This window comes from Myotis myotis, unplaced genomic scaffold, assembly GCF_014108235.1.
Source record: "Myotis myotis isolate mMyoMyo1 unplaced genomic scaffold, mMyoMyo1.p scaffold_m19_p_2, whole genome shotgun sequence".
In the NCBI taxonomy this organism is placed as follows: Eukaryota; Metazoa; Chordata; class Mammalia; order Chiroptera; family Vespertilionidae; genus Myotis; species Myotis myotis.
This window is the reverse complement of record NW_023416324.1, coordinates 216,476,973-216,496,203: the sequence shown is the minus strand read 5'-3', so window position 1 is coordinate 216,496,203 and position 19,231 is coordinate 216,476,973. Positions and strand designations below refer to the sequence as shown.

At 62.6% G+C, this 19,231-nt stretch overlaps 1 protein-coding gene and 1 pseudogene across 1 annotated transcript in view; both read left to right on the top strand.

The window, feature by feature from the left end:
- Nucleotides 1–3,980, top strand: part of HUNK (hormonally up-regulated Neu-associated kinase) — a 52,152-nt gene extending 48,172 nt beyond the window's left edge. Inside the window, exon 11 of the mRNA XM_036352361.1 lies at nt 938–3,980. Coding sequence (XP_036208254.1) covers nt 938–1,593 — 656 coding nt within the window. The 3' untranslated portion in view covers nt 1,594–3,980. The remainder of the gene's footprint in view (nt 1–937) is intronic.
- Nucleotides 2,678–16,699, top strand: LOC118675825 (annotated as a pseudogene).
- Nucleotides 16,700–19,231: the final 2,532 nt, after the last annotated feature.

The following is a 19,231-nucleotide window of genomic DNA, read 5'->3' as shown; positions in this document are numbered from 1 at the left end:
CGCCGGCCGACACGGGCCCCGTCTGCCCAGCTCGGGGCGGGAACCAGGGTTGGCTCATTGCCTTAGACAGAGAGGGCTTCTGTCTGTGTAGTCAGAGCACGAGGAGGCTCCGCTGAGATCAGGGTCATGAGGGAGCCTTGAGAAAGCGCAGGCTGCATACAACATGTATGACCCATGAGGACGTCACGCTAAGTGGGACAAGCTGGTCACTGAAGGACAAACGTGTAGACCCACTTACAGGAGGGACCTCGAGTGGCCAAGCTCAGGGAGCAGATGGCGGGGCCCGGGCTCGGGGCGGGGGAGGTGGTTAGTGGGGCCCGTGTTAGATTTGCAGGGAGGAGGACTGTCGCAGTGTGACCGTCCCGTACACTGACCTGGACACTTACCGTACGAAGATGGTTGGCGTGTGTCATGTGCTTGTCACCACGACGAAGAAGCCACGAGGGAACGGCCCTCCCAGCACTCGGGCCTCGGTGGCTGCCCTGTGGAGCCTGGGCCTTGTTTAATCCCTCCCCCGGATGTTCCCGTTGACCTCTAGAGAGGGGAAGAGAGAGGGAGAGACAGAAACGTCTATCGCTGAGAGAGACACACCGATCGGCTGCCCCCTATACACACCCTGATCAGGGCCTGGGCCGGGGAGGAGCCTGCAACCGAGGTACGTGCCCTTGACTGGAATCAAACCCGGCACCCTTTGGTCCGCAGGTCAGTGCTCAGCCACTGAACCACACCGGCCAGGGCCTGGGACCTTTTATTCAAACGCTCTGCAGGGTCCAGACCTTTCAGCAACCAAGCAATAGCAGATGCCACGCTGGTGCCAGGAGGCAGATCTGTGCCCCGTGGCCTCGGTGGCGCCCGGTGTCAGCCAGGCTGTGGGCCGAGCCGGCGGGAGGCCCCGAGGTGGTGCCCTCACGGTGCCCTGTGCTCTCTCCGCATGCAGATTCCTTCGGCTGCCGCAGTATCTTCCGCAAAACCTCGGACCCCAGTTGTGTGGCTTCCTCTTCCATGGAGTTCATCCCCGGCCCCCCGCCCAGGACCCCCCGCATTGCCAAGAAGCCGGAGCCGCCTCCACAGGGCCTGGGGGGCAGCGGCATCGCCCCCAGAGAGGAGCCGCTGGTGCTAGACATGGTCCGCTCCTTCGAGTCTGTGGAGCGCGAAGACCCGCCGGACCTGCTGTCCCCGGCCCACCCTTGCAGGGCGCTGGGCTCCCCCGGGGGCTCGGGGCGTGGCACCCCCGGGGAGCGGGCGCTGTCTCCCTCCCTGCTGCCCCAAAGCCCGTCCCCTCTCCAGACTCCTTTGCATCCCACCCTGGTCTCCTTTGCTCACGAAGAGAACTGCCTCCCGAAAGAGGGGGGCGTGTGCTCCCCTCCTCCGGGTCCCAGTGCTGGTTCCCCACAGCCCCTGGGGAGCCCCAACTGTGTGAAAAGCCGGGGCCGGTTCCCCATGATGGGCATCGGGCAGATGCTGAGGAAGCGGCACCAGAGCCTGCAGCCCCCCGCGGACAGGCCGCTGGAGGCCAGCCTGCCCCCCCTGCAGCCCGCGGCGCCCGTCAGCCTCCCCTTCAGCATGGCCGAGGCCGTCCAGGGCCAGTGCTAACTGGGCAGCAGCGGGACTGGCCACCCCAGGGAAGCGATGGTACGAGCCCACAGTCCTTCAGGCGAAGGTTCAGGAACTGCACGGCCCCGGCCTCCAGCCACGCAGCTCCCTCCTGGGGGCAGCTGAGCCCCAGGCCCCACGCCTGCTCCACCCCGTCTGGCGTCAGAACCTGCAGATACTGGGATTCCCTAGCAGGTGGGCTGGGGTACAGCCAGTAACGCTCGTTTCCTCGCTCCCCCGTCACCTCAGTTGGGCTGGGGCGAGCACCTGCATCGGCCCTGGGAGCACCTGGATCAGCCCCGGGAGCACCTGCATCGGCCCTGGGAGCACCTGGATCAGCCCCGGGAGCACCTGCATTGAGTGCACACCTGCATCGGCCCTGGGAGCACCTGGATCAGCCCCAGGAGCACCTGCATCGGAGTGCACACCTGCATCGGCCCCGGGAGCACCTTCATTGAGAGCACACCTGCATTAGCCCTGGGATCACCTGCATCGGCCCCAGGTGCTCAGGGGATGGCTGTTACCAGGCTCCTCCTCACTGTGCTCTGCCTGCCTCTGGATCACTTTCCCTTCGGCCACGGTCACCGCACGGGGACTGAGGCCGTGTCCTCCAGCCCCTCGTCCAGCCACGGTTTCCTGTCCTGGATCGCCAGCTGGGCCTCGCGGGAAGACGGGCAGGAGCCGTGGCCATGGGCTGGCCCCTCAGCGGGCAGGGGCAGCTGGGCACAGACCGGCCCGATGGGGACCCGTGAAAGGGGCTCATTTCCGCAGCGAGGTTCTGCCGGTTTCCTTCTTGGGTGAATCTTGCTGCTGGTGGAGCCTCTTCCCCGAGGTGGCCTTTCGTTACGGGAGGTTCCACCGAAGTTGCATGGTGTGTAAGCCCACGGAGAGCTGGGAACGGGCCCACCCAACGTGTTTGCGGGAGAGGATGAGCGTGGAGGCGTGAGGAGTCACACAGGCCATGCCGTGGTGGCTGGTGCCCATGTGACCTGCAGGCCCGGCTGCCCTGTGTTCGCGCCGTTGTGTCAGCGTGGCCCTGACCCCCGGGAGGCGGAGCGCAGTGTCCGTGGGTCATTTAGAGAAGATGGTTGAGGTGGGCGCGGATGCATCTGGAAGGCACGGTCCCTCCACGCCGGTGCAGGCGGTGTCCTCGCCACCCGGAGAGCGCGCCCGCAGGTTCCAGCGGAGCCGGTTTGCCGTGAGCTCGCCTGGAGGGATCACAGGCCAACTTCAGCGCCGGGTCTTCTCAGAGGAAAGCAGCTCCGAGTCCCTGCCCCGCGCTCACATCTTCCCCCAGGATGGAACCCACACGCCCCTCGGCTCCCTGTCCGCGCCCCCTGCGTGCGCGTCTGTGGGCCTGGCGCCTGGGCAGCACTGGAAAGAGAACTGGCACAGGGTGCACAGGGGCTAATTCAGGGGCAGCTTACACAGCGGCCGGGTCCTCCGTGCTGGCCGGTGCAGGAGGGACACGAGCCACCACGGCGGCCGCCCCAGGACGTGTCCTCAGCCCACGGGAGCGGCCTCAGCTCGGGAGAACGGCAAAGACCATGCCTGTTGGCATGGTGGCCGGGCAGTGCCCAGGAGCAGGGCGGCTCATCTTTGCTTGTCTGCCAGGGAGACCTCGTCTGCCTGGGCGAGGGGAAGGGCGTGTTTGCTGAGCCCTGAGCCCCGAGTCACTGCAGAGCCCCCTCTCGCTCACCTGGACGGACCTGCAGCTGCGCTCCCTAGCGGGGGCCACCCCGCTCCCTCCCGGGCCTCCTGGGCTGTGGCTGCAATTCCCTTGTCTGGCTCCAGTCCGGGTTCTGGAACATTCCATTGGAAATAGAGCTTTGGAAGCTGAGAGAAGCGTCTGGAAAAGGCCTGTCCATGGACATGGGGCCTGTTCTGAGGGTGGCTTCCCGCTGCTGCACGTACGTGCCTTGTGTGGGCTCCTCGCCCGTGTCCCTCTGTGTCCAGCTTCGTGGACGAGCGTGTGCCTGTCGCTGTCCCCGTCCTCGTGGCCGGCTCCCGTGCGGCCCGCCCGCTGGGCCACGCTGGTGACTGAACCGCGGACGCGGCCGCTCCAGGCCCGGCGAGGGGGGGAGCGGGGGGCGCACCTGTCCGTGTGTGAGCACCCGTCGGACCTGTGAGAGCGGGTGAGCGAGGAGATGTCCGACGCTGTTATTTTGGTATTCATACGGAGAGCCTGACTCCCTTCGGTCGGTACGAGCGCGCTGTCTCTGTGCCCCGGGCCTGTCTCGCCTGTGCGCCCGTGTCATGGCCGCGTCAGCCGGAGCCCCCGACGGAAATGCCTCGCCGTCTCGGGTCCAGGGGACCGTGGTGGGCAACCTGGGCGTGAGCAGGCCTGTGCTTTCTTACGACTGTGAAATACACGTTCCCTCACTGTGGCGGCTGCTGCGCTTGTTTGTTTGTTGACAAATCGGGAACTTCGGGTGCGTTGCAGGCAGTTGTTCCATCTTCTGAGTCAAGCTCTCGGCCCACGGGGGACAGAGCGTGGGTGGGCGTCGAGGTGGGTGTGGGGGCTTTTCCTGCTCCTGTGCCCCTGCTTCGTCCACCGATGGCCGTGGGGCTGGCCCGGCAGGTGGCAGTTCGGGGTGAGGCAGCGTTTTCCTTGGGGTGGGGCGGGGTGTGGGGTCTCCCGGGAAGACGGAAAGGCGAGGGATGGGGAGCCGTGAGGAGGTGGGAAGGGCGGGTTGGTGGCCGCTTGGGTCGGCCCCGTCCTGGGGCCTGACTCCCCCCGTGAGCGAGCACAGCGTGGTTTGTGTGCGTCCCCTGCACGCGGTGGCTCCGCGGGTGGCGCGGTGGGAAGTGAGACCCTACGAGGAGCCTGGGGTTGGATGGAGCAGGGACGGGGCACGACTGGCCATCTGGTTTTTGGGTTTTATTTGATTTTTTAAATTGATTTCAGAGAGGAAGGGAGAAGGAGAGAGAGAGAAACATCAATGATAAGAGACTCTTTGATCGGCTGCCTCCTGCACGCACCTACTGGGGATCGAGCCCACAACCCGTCACGTGCCCTTGACCGGAATTGAACCCTGACCTCTTGGTTCATAGGTTGACGCTCAAACACTGAGCCAGCTGGCCGGGCGGCAATCAGAACATTTTAGGGCAGAAAGGGACCTGAGGTTATGTGACTGAACCCAGCTTTTCTGAGGACTAAACTGGGGCCTCAATAAAGCTTTGTTTCTTACGGAAACGCTGCTGTGGCTGGGCCTCCTGGGCCCTTGAATGAGCTGGGCCGGGGGGGGGGGGGGGGTTGGGGTGCAGGTCAGAGAACAGGAGAGGCCGACGGCAGGGCGCGTGGACGGGGAAGGGCAGGGCGCGTGGACGGGGAAGGGCAGCACGCGGAGCTTCGCGGGTGCCCCAGGTCCCTGCACGGACCAGGCTGCACTCTAGCTGGTGTTCACATTGTGCGGCTTTGGGTCTCGGCACCGCACTCCGCACCCCCCCCCCCCCCCCCTGCTCTGAGCGCCGGAAGCAGCTGCCACCTTCCCCGCAGCCGCCCAGGGTAACCGCAGCCGGGAGCTGCTCCCCTGTCGCCTCTGGGCTGTGAGGCCGCTGGGTTTCGCCAGGTTGAATCAGCGCAGCATTTCTCAGGCAGGAAGGACGGGCGTTGTCTCTTCCGTCCTCACCCGGGACATTTTCCCGTTGCTTTTTGGGGAGAGGGAGAGGGAGAGGGAGAGACAGAGAGAAACATCGATGCGAGAGGGACACGTTGCTGGCCACCGCCTGCACCGAGGTGCGTGCCCTTGGCAGGGAATCGAGCCCATAGCTCTTCGGTCCGAGGGCCGAGCTCCAACCGCTGGGCCGCACTGGCCAGGCCGGATGGTGTTGGTGCAGGGGGAGGGTCTGGAAGCCTCTGGGTGAGGGACTGGGTCCCGGCGGCCCCTCTGGGCTGCGGGCTCAGTGGGAAGCAGTCAGCGGCGCCGGGAGCTGGCTCAGCGTCGGGCCATCACCTCTCCGCGCAGCCGTTTCCGGAGCCGGGAGCGAGCGCGTCCTTTGAGGCAGCGTTTCCATCGGGGCTTTTCAGACGTCTGGTTGCAGAGACCAGGGGGAGAGATGCTTGCACTTCTGACCCGGGCCTGCCCTCAGGACACGGTCAGCTCCGAGCTGGTGTCTGGCAGGGGGGACGGGAAGGGTGTGGCGCGGCCTCCTCCCTCCCGTTCCTCAGGTGTGTCTGTCGCGCTGCTGTGCACACAGGGAGGGGTTCGGGCTGTGCACACAGGGAGGGGTTCGGGCTGTGCACACAGGGAGGGGTAGTTCGGTGTGGAGCCAGCTGAGGGGCCACTGGAGCTGCGAGGTGTGGCACTGAGCAAGGGAACCTGCAGAGAGGACGTGCCAGGCGGCAGGACAGTGCCGGGGAGCTGTGTCACACGGGTGAGCTGTGTCCTCACAGGTGACAGTGCTCGCCCGCAGGGCCCAGTGGCCACTGAACGCGTTCCCTGCTCAGAAGACGCCTGAGCGATTTGGACGGGGAGCCTGGGCCTGGGTGTCTACGCCCTCGGGGAGAGTGAGAATGTATTCCTAGGCCTCGTTCCACAGCCAGCCTCCAGGGGCCAGCTTCTCGTCCAAGCGTAGGCCGCGGGTCCACGCGGGCCTGGGACCAGGTCGCCTCCATCCGTGTCCCTCTCCGGTGACCAGTGTGCTGTCCGGATTGGGCTTTGCTCTGAGAACAAGTCCCCCCCAGTCGCTGTGACTTCCCGGTAAGGTGACTTCCCGGTAAGGTATCTTACACACGTCACGTGGACGGACAGCAGAGCGGCCTGCCGTCCTCCACGCTGGACCTCAGCACCTCCCAGGGCTGCCTCCCCGATGCGGCCAAGGCCCCAGGTCAAGTCCAGATGAGCCAGCTTCCGACCTGGGGGACAGACAACGGCCCTTCCCCAGCCCGTGGGGTTAGTGGTGCCGCCTGGAGCCGCAGACTGTGGCCTGGTGGGGAGTAGAGGTCTGTGGAGGGCAGTAGGTAAGATGAGGGCACCCTGGGGCAGAAAGCACCCTGAATCCAGCGGCTGGTGTATTGATAAGAAGGGCAGGTGGCCCAGCCAGTGTGGCTCAGTGGATAGGGTGTTGGCCTGGGGATCAAAGGGTCCCAGGTTCAATTCCGGTCAAGGGCAGGTACCTCAGTTGCAGGCTCCAGCCCGCCCTGGGCCCTGGTCGGGGCGCCTGTAGGAGGCAGCCGATCGTTGTGTCTCTCTCACAGCGATGTTTCCCTCTGTCTCTCCCTCTCTCCCACCTTCTCTAAATCAATGGGAAATACCTTCGGGGGAGGGTTAACCAAAAACAGGGCCCGTGAAGGCGGAGGAGACACGGAGCGATGCGTCCACACCTGCCAGCGCGAGGGTCTCCAAGAGCCACTGGAGCTGGAAGGGGCAGGGCCCTCCCTCGAGGCTTCAGGGGGAACAGGGCCCCCGAAAACTCAGAGCACATGTCAAGGCGTCTTAGTTTTAACTCATCTCTCAAACCCCGTGGCCGGTTTCCACGGCGTGTTCCTGGCGCTCACGGCGTCTGCCCTCCGAACGCAGGCCTTGGGCCTCCAGCTCGCAGCTCCCGGGGACACGCTGCCCGCTCCGGCCTCCCCACGCCCCCGTGCCCGCCGACGCCCGGCGGGCCATCTGTGCTTGGTTTTCCCTCCGAGCACTGCTCTTTAATGTCAGACATCGCGCTTGCCCGTGCTTTACTTTACGCAGAGCATGTGACTTCGCTCTGGACAGTCGTCTCGATGCGGACACGACGCAGGGGCACCCGCCTGCCTGCCATGCGGGGGAGCCGCTGCCGCGGGCGGGGATGGCTGCCGAGGTCCCTTTTTGAAAAGAATGTTGTAGCTAATCCTCACCAGAGGGTGTTTTTCCATTGAATTTTAGAGAAAGTGGGAGGGAGGGGGATCGACAGGGAGAGAGACACATCGACTGGTTGCCTCCCGCAGGCACCCTGACCAGGGCCGGGAGGAGCCTGCAACCACGGTACGTGCCCTTGACTGGAATCGAACCCGGGACCCTTCAGTCCTTGGAGGCGCCCCACCCCGCCCTGCTCATCGGCTAGGGTGGCCGCAAGTCCCTTTCAAGGTGGGTCCTTGGCGTCCACCAGCCTCGCAGGCCGCCCTGGACAGAATCTGGCTCAGTGGTGGGCGTATTCGTGGCGCAAACACGAAATGCTTCTCCGGTCTGTGATGCTCAGTGTCCCCTGGCACCTGACTCGCCACGTGCGCCCAGTTAAACGCCGTTCCTGGTGTGTCTGGGGGGCGGTGAGGGCGTCCGTGTTTGGATAGGGCGACTCAGAGCAGTGACCCCGCCGCCCCCACATGAGGAGGCACCATCCAGCCGCGGAGGGCGAGAGTGAGAGGCAGGGCGAGGCGTTCACTCCCCTGTGCTCCGGCCTCTCCGGCTGGGCTGGACGCTCAGCGCACCTTCTCCTGCCCACGGGCTGGGGCTCAGGTCCTCGGTCTCAGCCCGGCTTTCCTGGGTCTGAGGCGTGCGGACAGCAGGCCGACTGGGACGCCTCAGCCTTCATCACCACATGAGCCAATTCCTCATACCCTCCCTCTCACACCCTCTCCCCCTCCATCTCCATAACTACCTACCTATCTACCTACCTGTCCATCCATCCATCCACCATCCACTCATCCATCCACCCATCTATCCACCCCCCCATCCATCCATCCACCCATCTATCCACCCCCCAATCCATCCATCCACCCATCTATCCACCCCCCCATCCATCCGCCCACCCATCCATCCATCCACCCACCCACCCATCCATCCACTGGTCGAGCCATCGGTTCTGCTTCCCTGGCGAACTGACTAGTTCATGGTCCTTCGAAGGGGAAGGAGCCGTGAGCTGATCCTCCCTGTGCCCCCCCAACACCCCCAGAGCCCAGAGAAGAGTAGCGTCGCCCCAGGGGCTGCAGGTGGGGTGCACAGGCAGGCAGCCCGGCAGAACCAGGGGGGGTGGGGACGGCCCGAGGCCCTTCCTCCCTCGCGGGGAGGCCTGAGGTTGGAAGGTTAGTGTGGTCAGCGAGCGGTGTTGCCAAACCACAGTCGGCACTCGGGATCCCACTAGGAACCCCAGCCGCTCTCCCCAGGGGGGGTGGGAGGTGAGTTCCCTTGACTCTGGGCCCAGCTGCGAGCTGTGGGATTGTGGTGCCGTCCGCTCCCCCGGGGGCAGGAGCCAGCGCCCTGACCTGGGGCCGTGCCCATCACCCCGCCGGCCTGGCATCTGCTGGGCTGTGTAACCTGTGCCCTCAGGCTCCCAGGGTGGCAGGGTCGTGGACCCTGAAGGCCATGGGCCTGCGATGGCTCCTGTGTTGCTGGCCGCGCTTAGACCTGCAGTGGGTCTGGGGTGATGTCCAGGTGGTGTGAGGCGGCTGGGGAGAGAGAGGCCCCCTGCGGATGGCCGTCCGTCAAGAAGCTCCAGTTCCTGATTTGCCAGGTGACTCTTCAGTTGTAAAGCCAAACCGGAGTGTTTGGGTGTCTGTGTTCTGATCCATCCTCTGTCCATTCGCCGTTTGGCCAATAACTCACGACCTCGCTGGCTGTCGCCCAGATCACGTCTCATCTCTGGCCCGAGACCTGGTCAGCTGTCCTCTTTCAGGGCTGTCTTGCTTATTCTTTTTTTAATTGATATTATTTTAAAAATATATTTGTATTGATTTCAGAGAGGGAGGGAGAGGGAGAGAGAGATGGAAACATCAATGAGGAGAGAGAATCACTGACCGGCTGCCTCCTGCACACCCCACACTGGGGATTGAGCCCACAACCTGGGCAGGTGCCCTGACCAGGAATCGAACCCTGACCTCCTGGTTCATGGGTCGATGCTCAACCACTGATCCACGCGGCCGGGCTAATTGATTGATTTTAGAGACAGAGACGGAAAGAGAGAGAAAGGGGAGGGAGAGAGTGGCCGAGTGGGAGTCAGTTAGCACTGGGTTTGCGGCTCAATGATTATTGATTCCTGGCAGCAGGCCACACAGATGTGCCTTTTCCCTGACTCCCCAGGGATGGGCACTGGCCCCAGCGCCCGGTGCTGTAGGGACGCTGCCGCCGACACCCTCAGATGTGAGTCTCCCCGTGTCCTTGCGGGTTTCACTGTTTCTTAGAATAGATGCCAGGAGCAGCGCTGCCTTTCAGCGCGCAGGCGTGTGCCGAACGTCTTCTCCACGGTTACGTCCACAGGAAGGCGGGCCGATTGATGGCAGCGCGCGATCCATCACCTCCTTAGGACAGCGTCCCTTTCAAAACACACGCTCATGTTTGACAGCTGGAGTGATAGCTGCTGTCGGCTGAAATAACACTCGACTCCCAGCCGTTTGCGCTCTCACCGGGTCTGCCCACTCGCGTTCTGTGAATGCGATTTGCTGTCCTGGCTTCCCGCCGTGTCCATGCGCCGTGAGGACTCTTCACGCGCCAGCTCTGCTCACCCTGTTGCATGTGTCGCAAGTGCTCCCGGCTCGTCCCTTGCGCCCCGGGCGCCTCTGGTGCGAGAACTTGTGTTTTATGGGCTGAAACCGCACAAGCCTTTCCCTGCGACTTTGCCGGCTCGTGTGTGGGAGGCTCGTCCCTGGGCTCAGCCTCAGCCTGAGCCCCTTTGCAGCCTCTCTCGATGGCGCCACGTCTCATATCCACTCTCACGCCATCTGGAACCCATCGGGCCGGCTCTAACGCCTCCTCCCCCAGAGCAAACCATCTGATCTGCTTCGCGGACTCACCCTCTCCCGCAGTCCCCGCGCCTGCCTCTCTCCCGCCCTGCATGATGCGGGGGGGGGGGGGGGGGGGGGGGGGTGATGCTCTGAGCCACACCCCAGAGCCGCCAGGGAGCCCCGCGCGGGCTGATCCCAGCAGCCTGGGACCCTCAGCTGTCACAGGACCGTGGGCCTCAGAGGGACCAGCCTGAGGGACCGAGGCCACTCTGGCCCCAACTGGGAGGGAGACACTGACAGGGCCCAGCTCACGCTGAATGGTCAGCCCCGGCGGGGGCGGGTATGTCCTCCCCAGGCCCTCCCATAGCCGCCAGCGTGGGCACCAGCGGACTCTGCGGGAGCATCTCCTGCCCCCAGGTGCGGGTGGCCCCCGGCTCCTCGTCCTCCCGTTGCCCAGGGCTTTCAGGGGGGCTGGCTCCTCGCCCGGCTCCCTGAGGCCAGGCCCGGGCCACCCCCCGGCTAGTGGTGCGCTCCCTGCTCTGCTGTGTTTAAATATTTTTTAATTAATTTTTTAAAAAATATGATTAAATGGATTTTAGAGAGAGGAGGGAGAGGAATAGAGAGACAGAAACATGGATGGGAAAGAAATGCATCAATGGGCTGCCTCCTGCACACCCCACACAGGATTGAGCCCGCAACCCAGGCGTGTGCCCCAACCAGGAATCAAACCAAGACCTCCTGGCCGACACTCGACCACTGAGCCACACTGGCTGGGCTTCCATCCTATATAATAAAAGGCTAATATGTGAATTGTCCCCTCGACTGGGAGTTTGACTGGGAGTTCGACCAGGAGGCAGGGCTGGCCCACCAACCACCCACGGCTCCTCCCCCTGACCGGCCCCACCCCTGATCAGCCTCCACACAATGAACAGGGGCGGGGCCGGCTGGCCACCCACCCACGGCCTGATGGCCCCGATTGGGATGGGCTGGCCGGACCCCACCCCTGCACGAATTCGTGCACCGGGCCTCTAGTGCAGTGATGGCGAACCTATGACACACGTGTCACAGGTGACACGCCAACTCATTTTTTTGGTTTATTTTTCTTTGTTAAATGGCATTTAAATAGATAAAATAAATATCAAAATATAAGTCTTTGTTTTACTATGGTTGCAAATATCAAAAAATGTCTATATGTGACACGGCACCAGAGTTAAGTTAGGGTTTTTCAAAATGCTGACACGTCGAGCTCAAAAGGTTCGCCATCACTGCTCTAGTGTCTAAATATTTTACCCCTCCCTGCCCTCTAGGGACTCACAGCCTGAGGGTGTGGCTGGAGGAGGGGGCTCTGCTTGGGTGGTGACCCCAAGCCCACCTGCCAACCCTCTGCCCCTGTCCTCAGCCAGTGTCCCCAGGCGCCTGTGGTGTGCGGACACTTGGCATCGCAGGAAAGACAACACGTAGCTGAATAGCTGCCATTCCTACTGCACGGATTTGATGGACACACTTGTGCTGCACTCCTCACAGGCAGCTCGGCTGAGCTTTCCTGGCTGGGTTCCCCCGCCACGGCTCAGGGGGACCCGGGAAACGCAGCCCTGGGGGCACCCCGAGCTCCCCTGCTCTCCCTGGCCTGTTTCCCTCCCAGGTCATGGCCCTGACCACGACAGGTCATCATTTCGCCCCTCCGCCCCAGCCCTGGCCTCCTGGCCTCCCCTTGGGGCCCCGCGGGGTCACTGTCCTCCCTCCTGGCTCGCTCCCGCTGGGACCCAGCACGGCCGCCTGCCCCCTGAGAGCCCCCCTCACAGCCTCCACCTCGAATGACGGCCTCTGTGGGCGGCCCGGGCCCCAGCCCGAGGACGGTCCCCTCAGCCACAGGGGCGTGGCGGCCACTCACCCCGAGCCCACAGCGGGCCGGCGACCCCGCGGAGGAAGGTCACGTGCAGACGTCACCTCACACCAGCCTCCTGGACTGAGGCCCGTCACACGGACACGGGAGGTCCAGGCGGGAGGACCGGGGAGGCTCGCTGTGCACCACGGAGGACGCCCTGGTGTAAATGCGGAAAAGCAGGAGCCCCTGTCGCACAGAAAGGAGCCACGAGGACTGGAAAGGGCAGTCCTGCAGCTTCGCTAGGACACGCCCAGCAAACGCGGGAGAGGAAGTGGGTTTCCTGTTCTGTTTTTCCCGCAGGGATCGATGAATCTGTGAGCTCAACGCCGTGTACAGTAGGACCCTATTTCTTTAAATCTTAGAAATTTAATATTTGTCAAAGCAGGTTGGAGCCCTGCAGGAAAACACAATAATCTGGGCCAATTGACAAAGAACTCAATAGGAGTTCGTGGAAGTTAGAATTACGGAATATGATGGAGGAAGCATAATTATATCTTCCAAGTGTCCACGTGGGAAAAAGTGTAAAGTGGTTCCCACGTAGCAGTCTCCTGGCTCAGCTGTGATAAGCGGGCGGCTTCCATGCGCCATTTCACATTACGTCAGTCTGAACTGGTGGGACTCGAGCGCTGTGATAGCGTGGAAAGTACGTCCCATTCTTAGTCAGGTGGAATATTTTCCTTCCGAGGCCTCTGAGCTTGTTTGGTAAACTTCCTAAAATAATAACTCTCGTCCCTCATGGAGATGGGGAGGAGGGTGGGAATTCATTCCTAAATTAACAAGGCGTGAGGTGGTTTGAGTGAGCTGACAGGGCACAGGTCTCCAAGATCACGGGTTGGCTTGCTCCCCAGACAAGAGTAGGTCCGCGCTGAGACACGGACGGCCCAGGAGGCACTCTTCATCCTCCACTTCCCTCCTTCATGTGTCACTTTAGGCGCCCTCTCTGCTCAGAAAACGTTCCTTTAAGTCGCCTCTCATTTTGGGCCTCGTGTTTAATTTCTGCTGATTCCGAGATGCAAGCGCTGTTGTCCTCACGGGGTCTGCAGTCTGCGGGGGGTTCCCAATGACGGCGATCTGGGGTGACACCCGGCCTCCTGGTGGGTTCTCGCACAGCACTGAGTGCGGGATGCTCCCCTCCTCCCGGGTGTACAGCCAGATCCTTCCCAGACTCCTTTGCGGTCCCACGCGGTGACGTGGCTCAATGTCACGCGCACAGAGGTCACGCCCTCGGCAGCTGGGCCTCGGCCTCCGCAGATGGACACGCCTCCTGCACACGCTCTGTCCCCGCAGCCGGGACAGCGCGGTCCAGTCGAGAGAATGACTCGGCAACTTGGAAAACATTGCATCCCTGCCCACAGCCTGGCACCCCGAGGAGCAGATGGAGCAGGACGGCCCACAGCCTGGCACACTCGCCTCCAGGCTGTTCCTTGAGGGGCAAAACGAAAAACAACCGTAGTTTTAAAGCTGCTTCAGGAGGAGGCCTTTTCACGTATTTCTGTTACGAAAATTGTCAAACGTAGCAAAGCTGAAAGCATCGTACCATGGACATCCGTGTGCCCACAGCTCGAATTCCACCACCAACATTTTACTACACTTTCTTCTTCTTGTTACAAATCTACCCGTCTTGCGCCCATCTGTCTGTTGATCAGTTCTTACCTATGGACCAGTTCCCAGTGCAGGCAGACGCTTCCCTCTGAGCACCTGGCCTGCTTGGGATTAACTAGACCCGAGTCATTGTCTCTCTCCTGACGAAATACTTCCATAAATGAAGTGCACCAGTCTTCAGTTGAGCTTTGACAAATATTACACCCACACAACCCAAACCCCGTTAAGATAAAGACCATTCCATTTCCCCAGATGTTCTCTCAGGATATTTCTGTTACCGTTGTAACATACAATACGTTATCGTATAATATACTAGAGGCCCAGTGCACGAATTTGTGCACATTGAAAGGAAATTAATTAGACGGTGGCCAGTGGGGCGGGACTGGGTGAGACGGGCTGGACACGCCCTGGAGCCAACCTCCCGCGGTCCCTCCCCAGCCGGCCGCACCGGGGGTGGTGCTGTGGCTCGAAGGGCGCCTGCGGAGTGAGCAGGGTAGCCTCCAGCAGGTGGGGTCCCTGGGCCTGGCCTGTGGATATCGGGCTGAAACCGGCTCTCCGACATCCACTGGGGGGGGGGGGGGGTCCCGGGGGCACTCTGCAAAGTTGCTGTCGTACAGGGAGTGGAACGCAAACGCAAGTGTGCAGTAAACCAGATGCAGGGCCGACAGTGCCCCAGCAGCAACATAACCCACGGCCGAAGGCAGAATTGTGCAGCCCCACAAGGAATCGAGCTCCCTCCTCTCTAATTTCGGGGTGCGTCACCCAAGAACTGCTGCTGCCAAGTCACTGCAGCTCACCAGCTCCTACATTGAGCGTCTGCCCCCTGGTGGTCAGTGTGCATCATAGCTACCGATCAGATGGACACAGCACATTAGCCTTTTATATATATAGATTACAATGTGCCCAGCCTCCCTCCATGTGGTCAGGTTAGGCCCATAGGGCATGTGCAGAGGCAGTGTGGGATTCTGGGGTGTCCCTCCTCCCCCCCTCCTTCCGGGCTGGGATGTGGAGGTGCTGCGGAGCCGCCTGACAGTGTGTTCGAGGCGACTTGGGTGGTAAGACCACAGGGTGGGAGGCCTGGGCCCACGCGGTGAGCTGCGACCCCTGATCCTCGCTGACGTCTCACACGGGGACCCACCGCCTCGCTGCAGCCGTGTGTGTTGGAGCCCATGGTGCAGCGACGGCGGAGTCCAGGGCCGCCAGGGGAAGGTCCTGCCGGGAGGGCTGACCTCGGCGACCTGTCAGTGCAAAGCGTGGGAGGAGCAAGGTCCGGGTTGCCGTCCACGCGTGCCGTCGCGGGGCCTCGCGCAGGCTGCCTCGCCGCTGGGACCTGTCTTGTCCCTGCTGGTCCTTCCTCCTGCAGAAAGGGGGCGACGGCCGTGCTCCCCCCTCGGCGAGCTGCCCACTTCTCCCTGGCTGGCTTGTTTCTCGTGGTTGAGCTCTGAGAGCCCCGAATGTACGTGGGGCGCCCGTTCCTCCTCACACGTGTCTTCGGCAGACGACTTCCTTCCAGGCCGCGGCTTGCCTTCTAATTCTCCCGATATTGGTCTTCAAGGAGCGACACTTTTTATTTGAGTGAAGCTCACGTTTACCGATTTTCCCTCCCGTGGGTCCTGCCTTCAGACGCAGGCCGGTCTGGACAAGGCGTCGCCGCACCCAAGGCCGTGGGTCTCGTGCTGTCCCCCCTCGGGGCCGCGGAGTCCTGCGTCGTATAATCAGGTCTTGGCTGCATCGCGAGTGAATTTCTGTGGACACGTTAACCGTCACATGGGGGCGCCGCCGAGTGTGACAAGAAAAAGTCTGAGTGAACAGGACAACCAACCTCCTCCTCCCCTCCTCCCCTCCCCTCTCTGCCCCTCCCTTCTCTTGCTTCTTTCCCTCCGTCCTTCCTTCTGCGCCAGGTCCTGGCCCTGTTCCTTCTTTCCACCACCCTGCCTCCTCAGCAGAGAGGAGGATGCAGCGGGAGGGAAGACTCCATCATCCCCAATGGGGACTGCAGCAACCAGTCTTCCAACTCCAAGGACGCGCTGTCACCCCTGATCTTGGAGGCCATCAGCACCCCGGAGATCAGAGGCCGCAGATCAAGCTCACGATTGTCCAAGAGAGAGGTCTCCAGCCTGCTAAGTTATACTCAGGATCTGACGGGTGATGGAGACGGTTATGAGGAAGATGGAGATGGCTCCGACACTCCAATAATGCCAAAACTCTTCCAGGAAACCAGGACTCGGTCTGAAAGCCCAGCTGTCCGAACCCGAAATAACATCAGGCGCTCCCTCCGTTCCGCCCGAGGCCGGCAGGGCCACACTCACACGGACGAGTCCCCAGTGGAGTTCTCAGCTACCAGGTCCCTGAGGCGGCGCACAGCGTCATTGGCAGGCACCCCATGGCCGTCCCCGGAGAGCCCCTACCCCACCATCGACCGCACCGATGGCAGTGTGGGGCCCCAGAGCAGGAGTACCCCTGACACCCGCCTGGCTCAGGACAGCCAACAGGAGAACTTGGACTCCCCACAGACGTACACAGAGGGCAGAGATACAGACGGCACCGAGTATCAGGGTGGGAAGGAGTTTGGAATAGGGGACCTCGTGTGGGGAAAGATCAGGGCTTCTCCTGGTGGCCTGCCCTGGTAGTGTCTTGGAAGGTCACCTCCAAACGCCAGGCCGTGGCCGGCATGCGGTGGGTCCGGTGGTTTGGCGATGGCAAGTTCTCTGAGGTCTCTGCAGATAAGCTGGTGGCCTTGGGGCTATTCAGCCAGCACTTTAATCTGGCGACCTTCAATAAGCTGGTCTCTTATAGGAAGGCCATGTGCCACGCTCTGGAGAAAGCCGGGGTGCGGCTGGCAGCCCCGGAGACTCATGGGGGACCAGCTGAAGCCCATAGTGGAGTGGGCCCGTGGGGGCTTCAAGCCCACCGAGATTGAGGGCCTCAAACCCAACAACAAGCAAACAGCTTCCCAGCAACCAGTCAGTCCTGCTCTCACCCTGTGAAGCCAGGGCTATGGGAAAACAGGCGGCCCAGCCGTTCCCAGCTTCGCTGGTCTGCGATGGAATCTGTTCTGTAAACTTGAGTCAGCAGGAGATCAAGATGGAATCTTCACTGGCACCTTTACTTTTCAAAGGGGTCAGGGCCGATACAAGCACAAGCTCTGTCCCCCACTGTTGTCAGGGGCTGAGCCCCACGGGTGCCAGTGTCAGGCGCCCGAATGGCACCGGCTCTAGGCCCCCAGGAGGCGGAGGCGGCCAGTCAGCCTGAATGTCCTGCTTTGCAAACTGTGTCCCCGCGGCCATTTTTAGCAGCAGCTTAAGTGAGGACGCTGCCCTGGCCTCAGGCTGTCGCTGGGACCTGCAGGCCTCACTCCCCTTCCCGCTGTCACGGCCCCTGCTGACCCCTGCTGACGCCCCCCTGCCTCTCACACTGGGGACAGTGCCCGTTACCGCGGCAACCTGAGTGCCTGGTGGCCTGCGGGGCTGGGAGCCACCTTAGGAATGAGAGGCCCTGGGTGAGCAGCTTAGGGACCCGTTAGCCCCTGCGTGAGGTCTGCTCTGCGCCCGTGGGCGTCACTCACCCCCCTCACGGGGCCAGCCACCTGGCCACCTGCCTGCGATGGGGTCAGGGCGATACAAGCACAAACACAGACTAACATGCAAATGGTTGTCTGCCAATCACAGGTGGGGGCTTCTGTTTCGCCCTCCATGATGGACAGGGGTAGGAGGGAGGTGGGGAGGGAGGGAGGAGGGAGGGCGGAGGGAGCTGGGGAGGGAGTTGGGGAGGGAGGGAGGAGGGAGGTGGGAGAGGCGTGGGGCCCCTGTGTGGAGCAGGGTGTGCAGGAAGGAAGCAGAGGTTCAGCTTTGTGAGAGACACTGAGTCTAGCAGCCTGGGGTACCCACTGGGACCCTGACATGCACGGGGGAAGGGGCTCCATCACTCCCCCGACCCCTGGGTTTTGCATGTGGTGGCGAAGCTCAGGACCCTGACGGCTTCGGCTGAGCGGAGGGCTGTGGGGCCAGGCCACTGGCCGAGGGCCGCTTCTCCGAGGGCAGCCCCCCCTCTGCGCCCCCCCCCCAGCCGCTGGGGGGCTAGAAGCCCTGGGGGTGCTGCCGCGGGACCCAGGGCTGATGACTGTCAGTCAGGGATTTTTTAAAAATATATATTTTTATTCATTTCAGAGAGGAAGGGAGAGAGAAACATCAGTGATGAGAGAATCGTGGATCGGCTGCCTCCTGCACGCCCCTCACTGGGGGGCAAGCCCACAGCCCTGAACTGTTGGGCCGGCCGCGTGGCTCCGCGGCTGAGCGTTGACTATGAGCCAGGAGGTCAGGGTTTGAGTCCGGTCAAGGGAAAATTTTTCCTTTAAAACTCTCTCCCCGGCTCCAGTGCTGGGAAGTGTGGGGCCGTGGTCGTGGGGAGAGGCCTCAGGTGCCTGGCCCTCCGCTCAACGCGGCCTCTGTGTCCGCTGCCTGGGGCCTCCCGCCCTCGGCCGCCTGGCCCTCCGACTGCCTTTCTGTCTGGGACGTGACCTGAGACGACTTATCTGTAGAGAATGCTTTTTTTTTCTTTTTTGAGAAACTAGTCTCCCGGCTTCTTTAAGAGCTCCCAGTGCAAAACTGGGTCACAGAGAAATAGCGGCTCCGTCTTCTCATTTTCTCACAGACGATCAGGCCGGCCGCGCCAGGCCCTCCCCCTCCGGGCCGTCCTCCTGGACAGGCTGCTGCTCGGCACCCTTCACTCACCAGCCAGAGCTGCTCGCCCCTCCCTGTCCACACTGACGGACGCCACCCCCTCCAGGGCCCTCCCGCTCCCCCCTCGGCCCCCTGTCCCCCCCCGTCCCCCAGGACGCCCTGTGATCCAGGCCAAGGACATTTTACTGGGCCGGGTGCTTGGGGTGGAACCTGCGTCTGTCCCCGAGGGCTCAATGCTGAGACATCATCGGTGACCCCATTACCTGGTCCTTCCCGGGGGAGAGGGCTCCCTGCTGTCCCCGCCCCCCCACCCCCCCACCCCCGTCCCCTCCCGTCCCCTCTGCCAAATGGACCAAAGACAGGCCAGGTGACTAGGCGCCTGGGGACGGTGGAGAATACAAAACTGGATCGAATGTCAGCGGCCGGGCTTCTGGCTAAATGGACTCAGCAGGACTCTCGCTAAAAGCGAACAGCAGAGGTGAACACCAGAGCCCCAAAGTCAAGGCCTGGCTGAGAAGGTCGTGGGGAGAGTGGAGGCCCTGGCGGGAGGCTGGGGAGGGGGAGGCTGCTGTAGAAGTGAGCACAGCCCAGTTCCCGGGCCTCCCCCGGCCCCTCCCGCCCTCCCTACACCCATAGGAGGGCAGCTCGTGCTGTCCAGCCCGGAAGGGCCAGGGCCGGGATCCTGGGCCGTTGGACCGGCCTCCGCAGGGCGTCGTTCAGTTTGGTCCGTGTGGAAGCTCTGTCCAGCCCGTCCCTGTCCCGGCTGCGCTGCTGCTCCCAGGCCCACCCGGCCCGCTGGGCGCCGTGCCTGAGCCTGAGCCTGAGCCTGAGCCTGAGCCT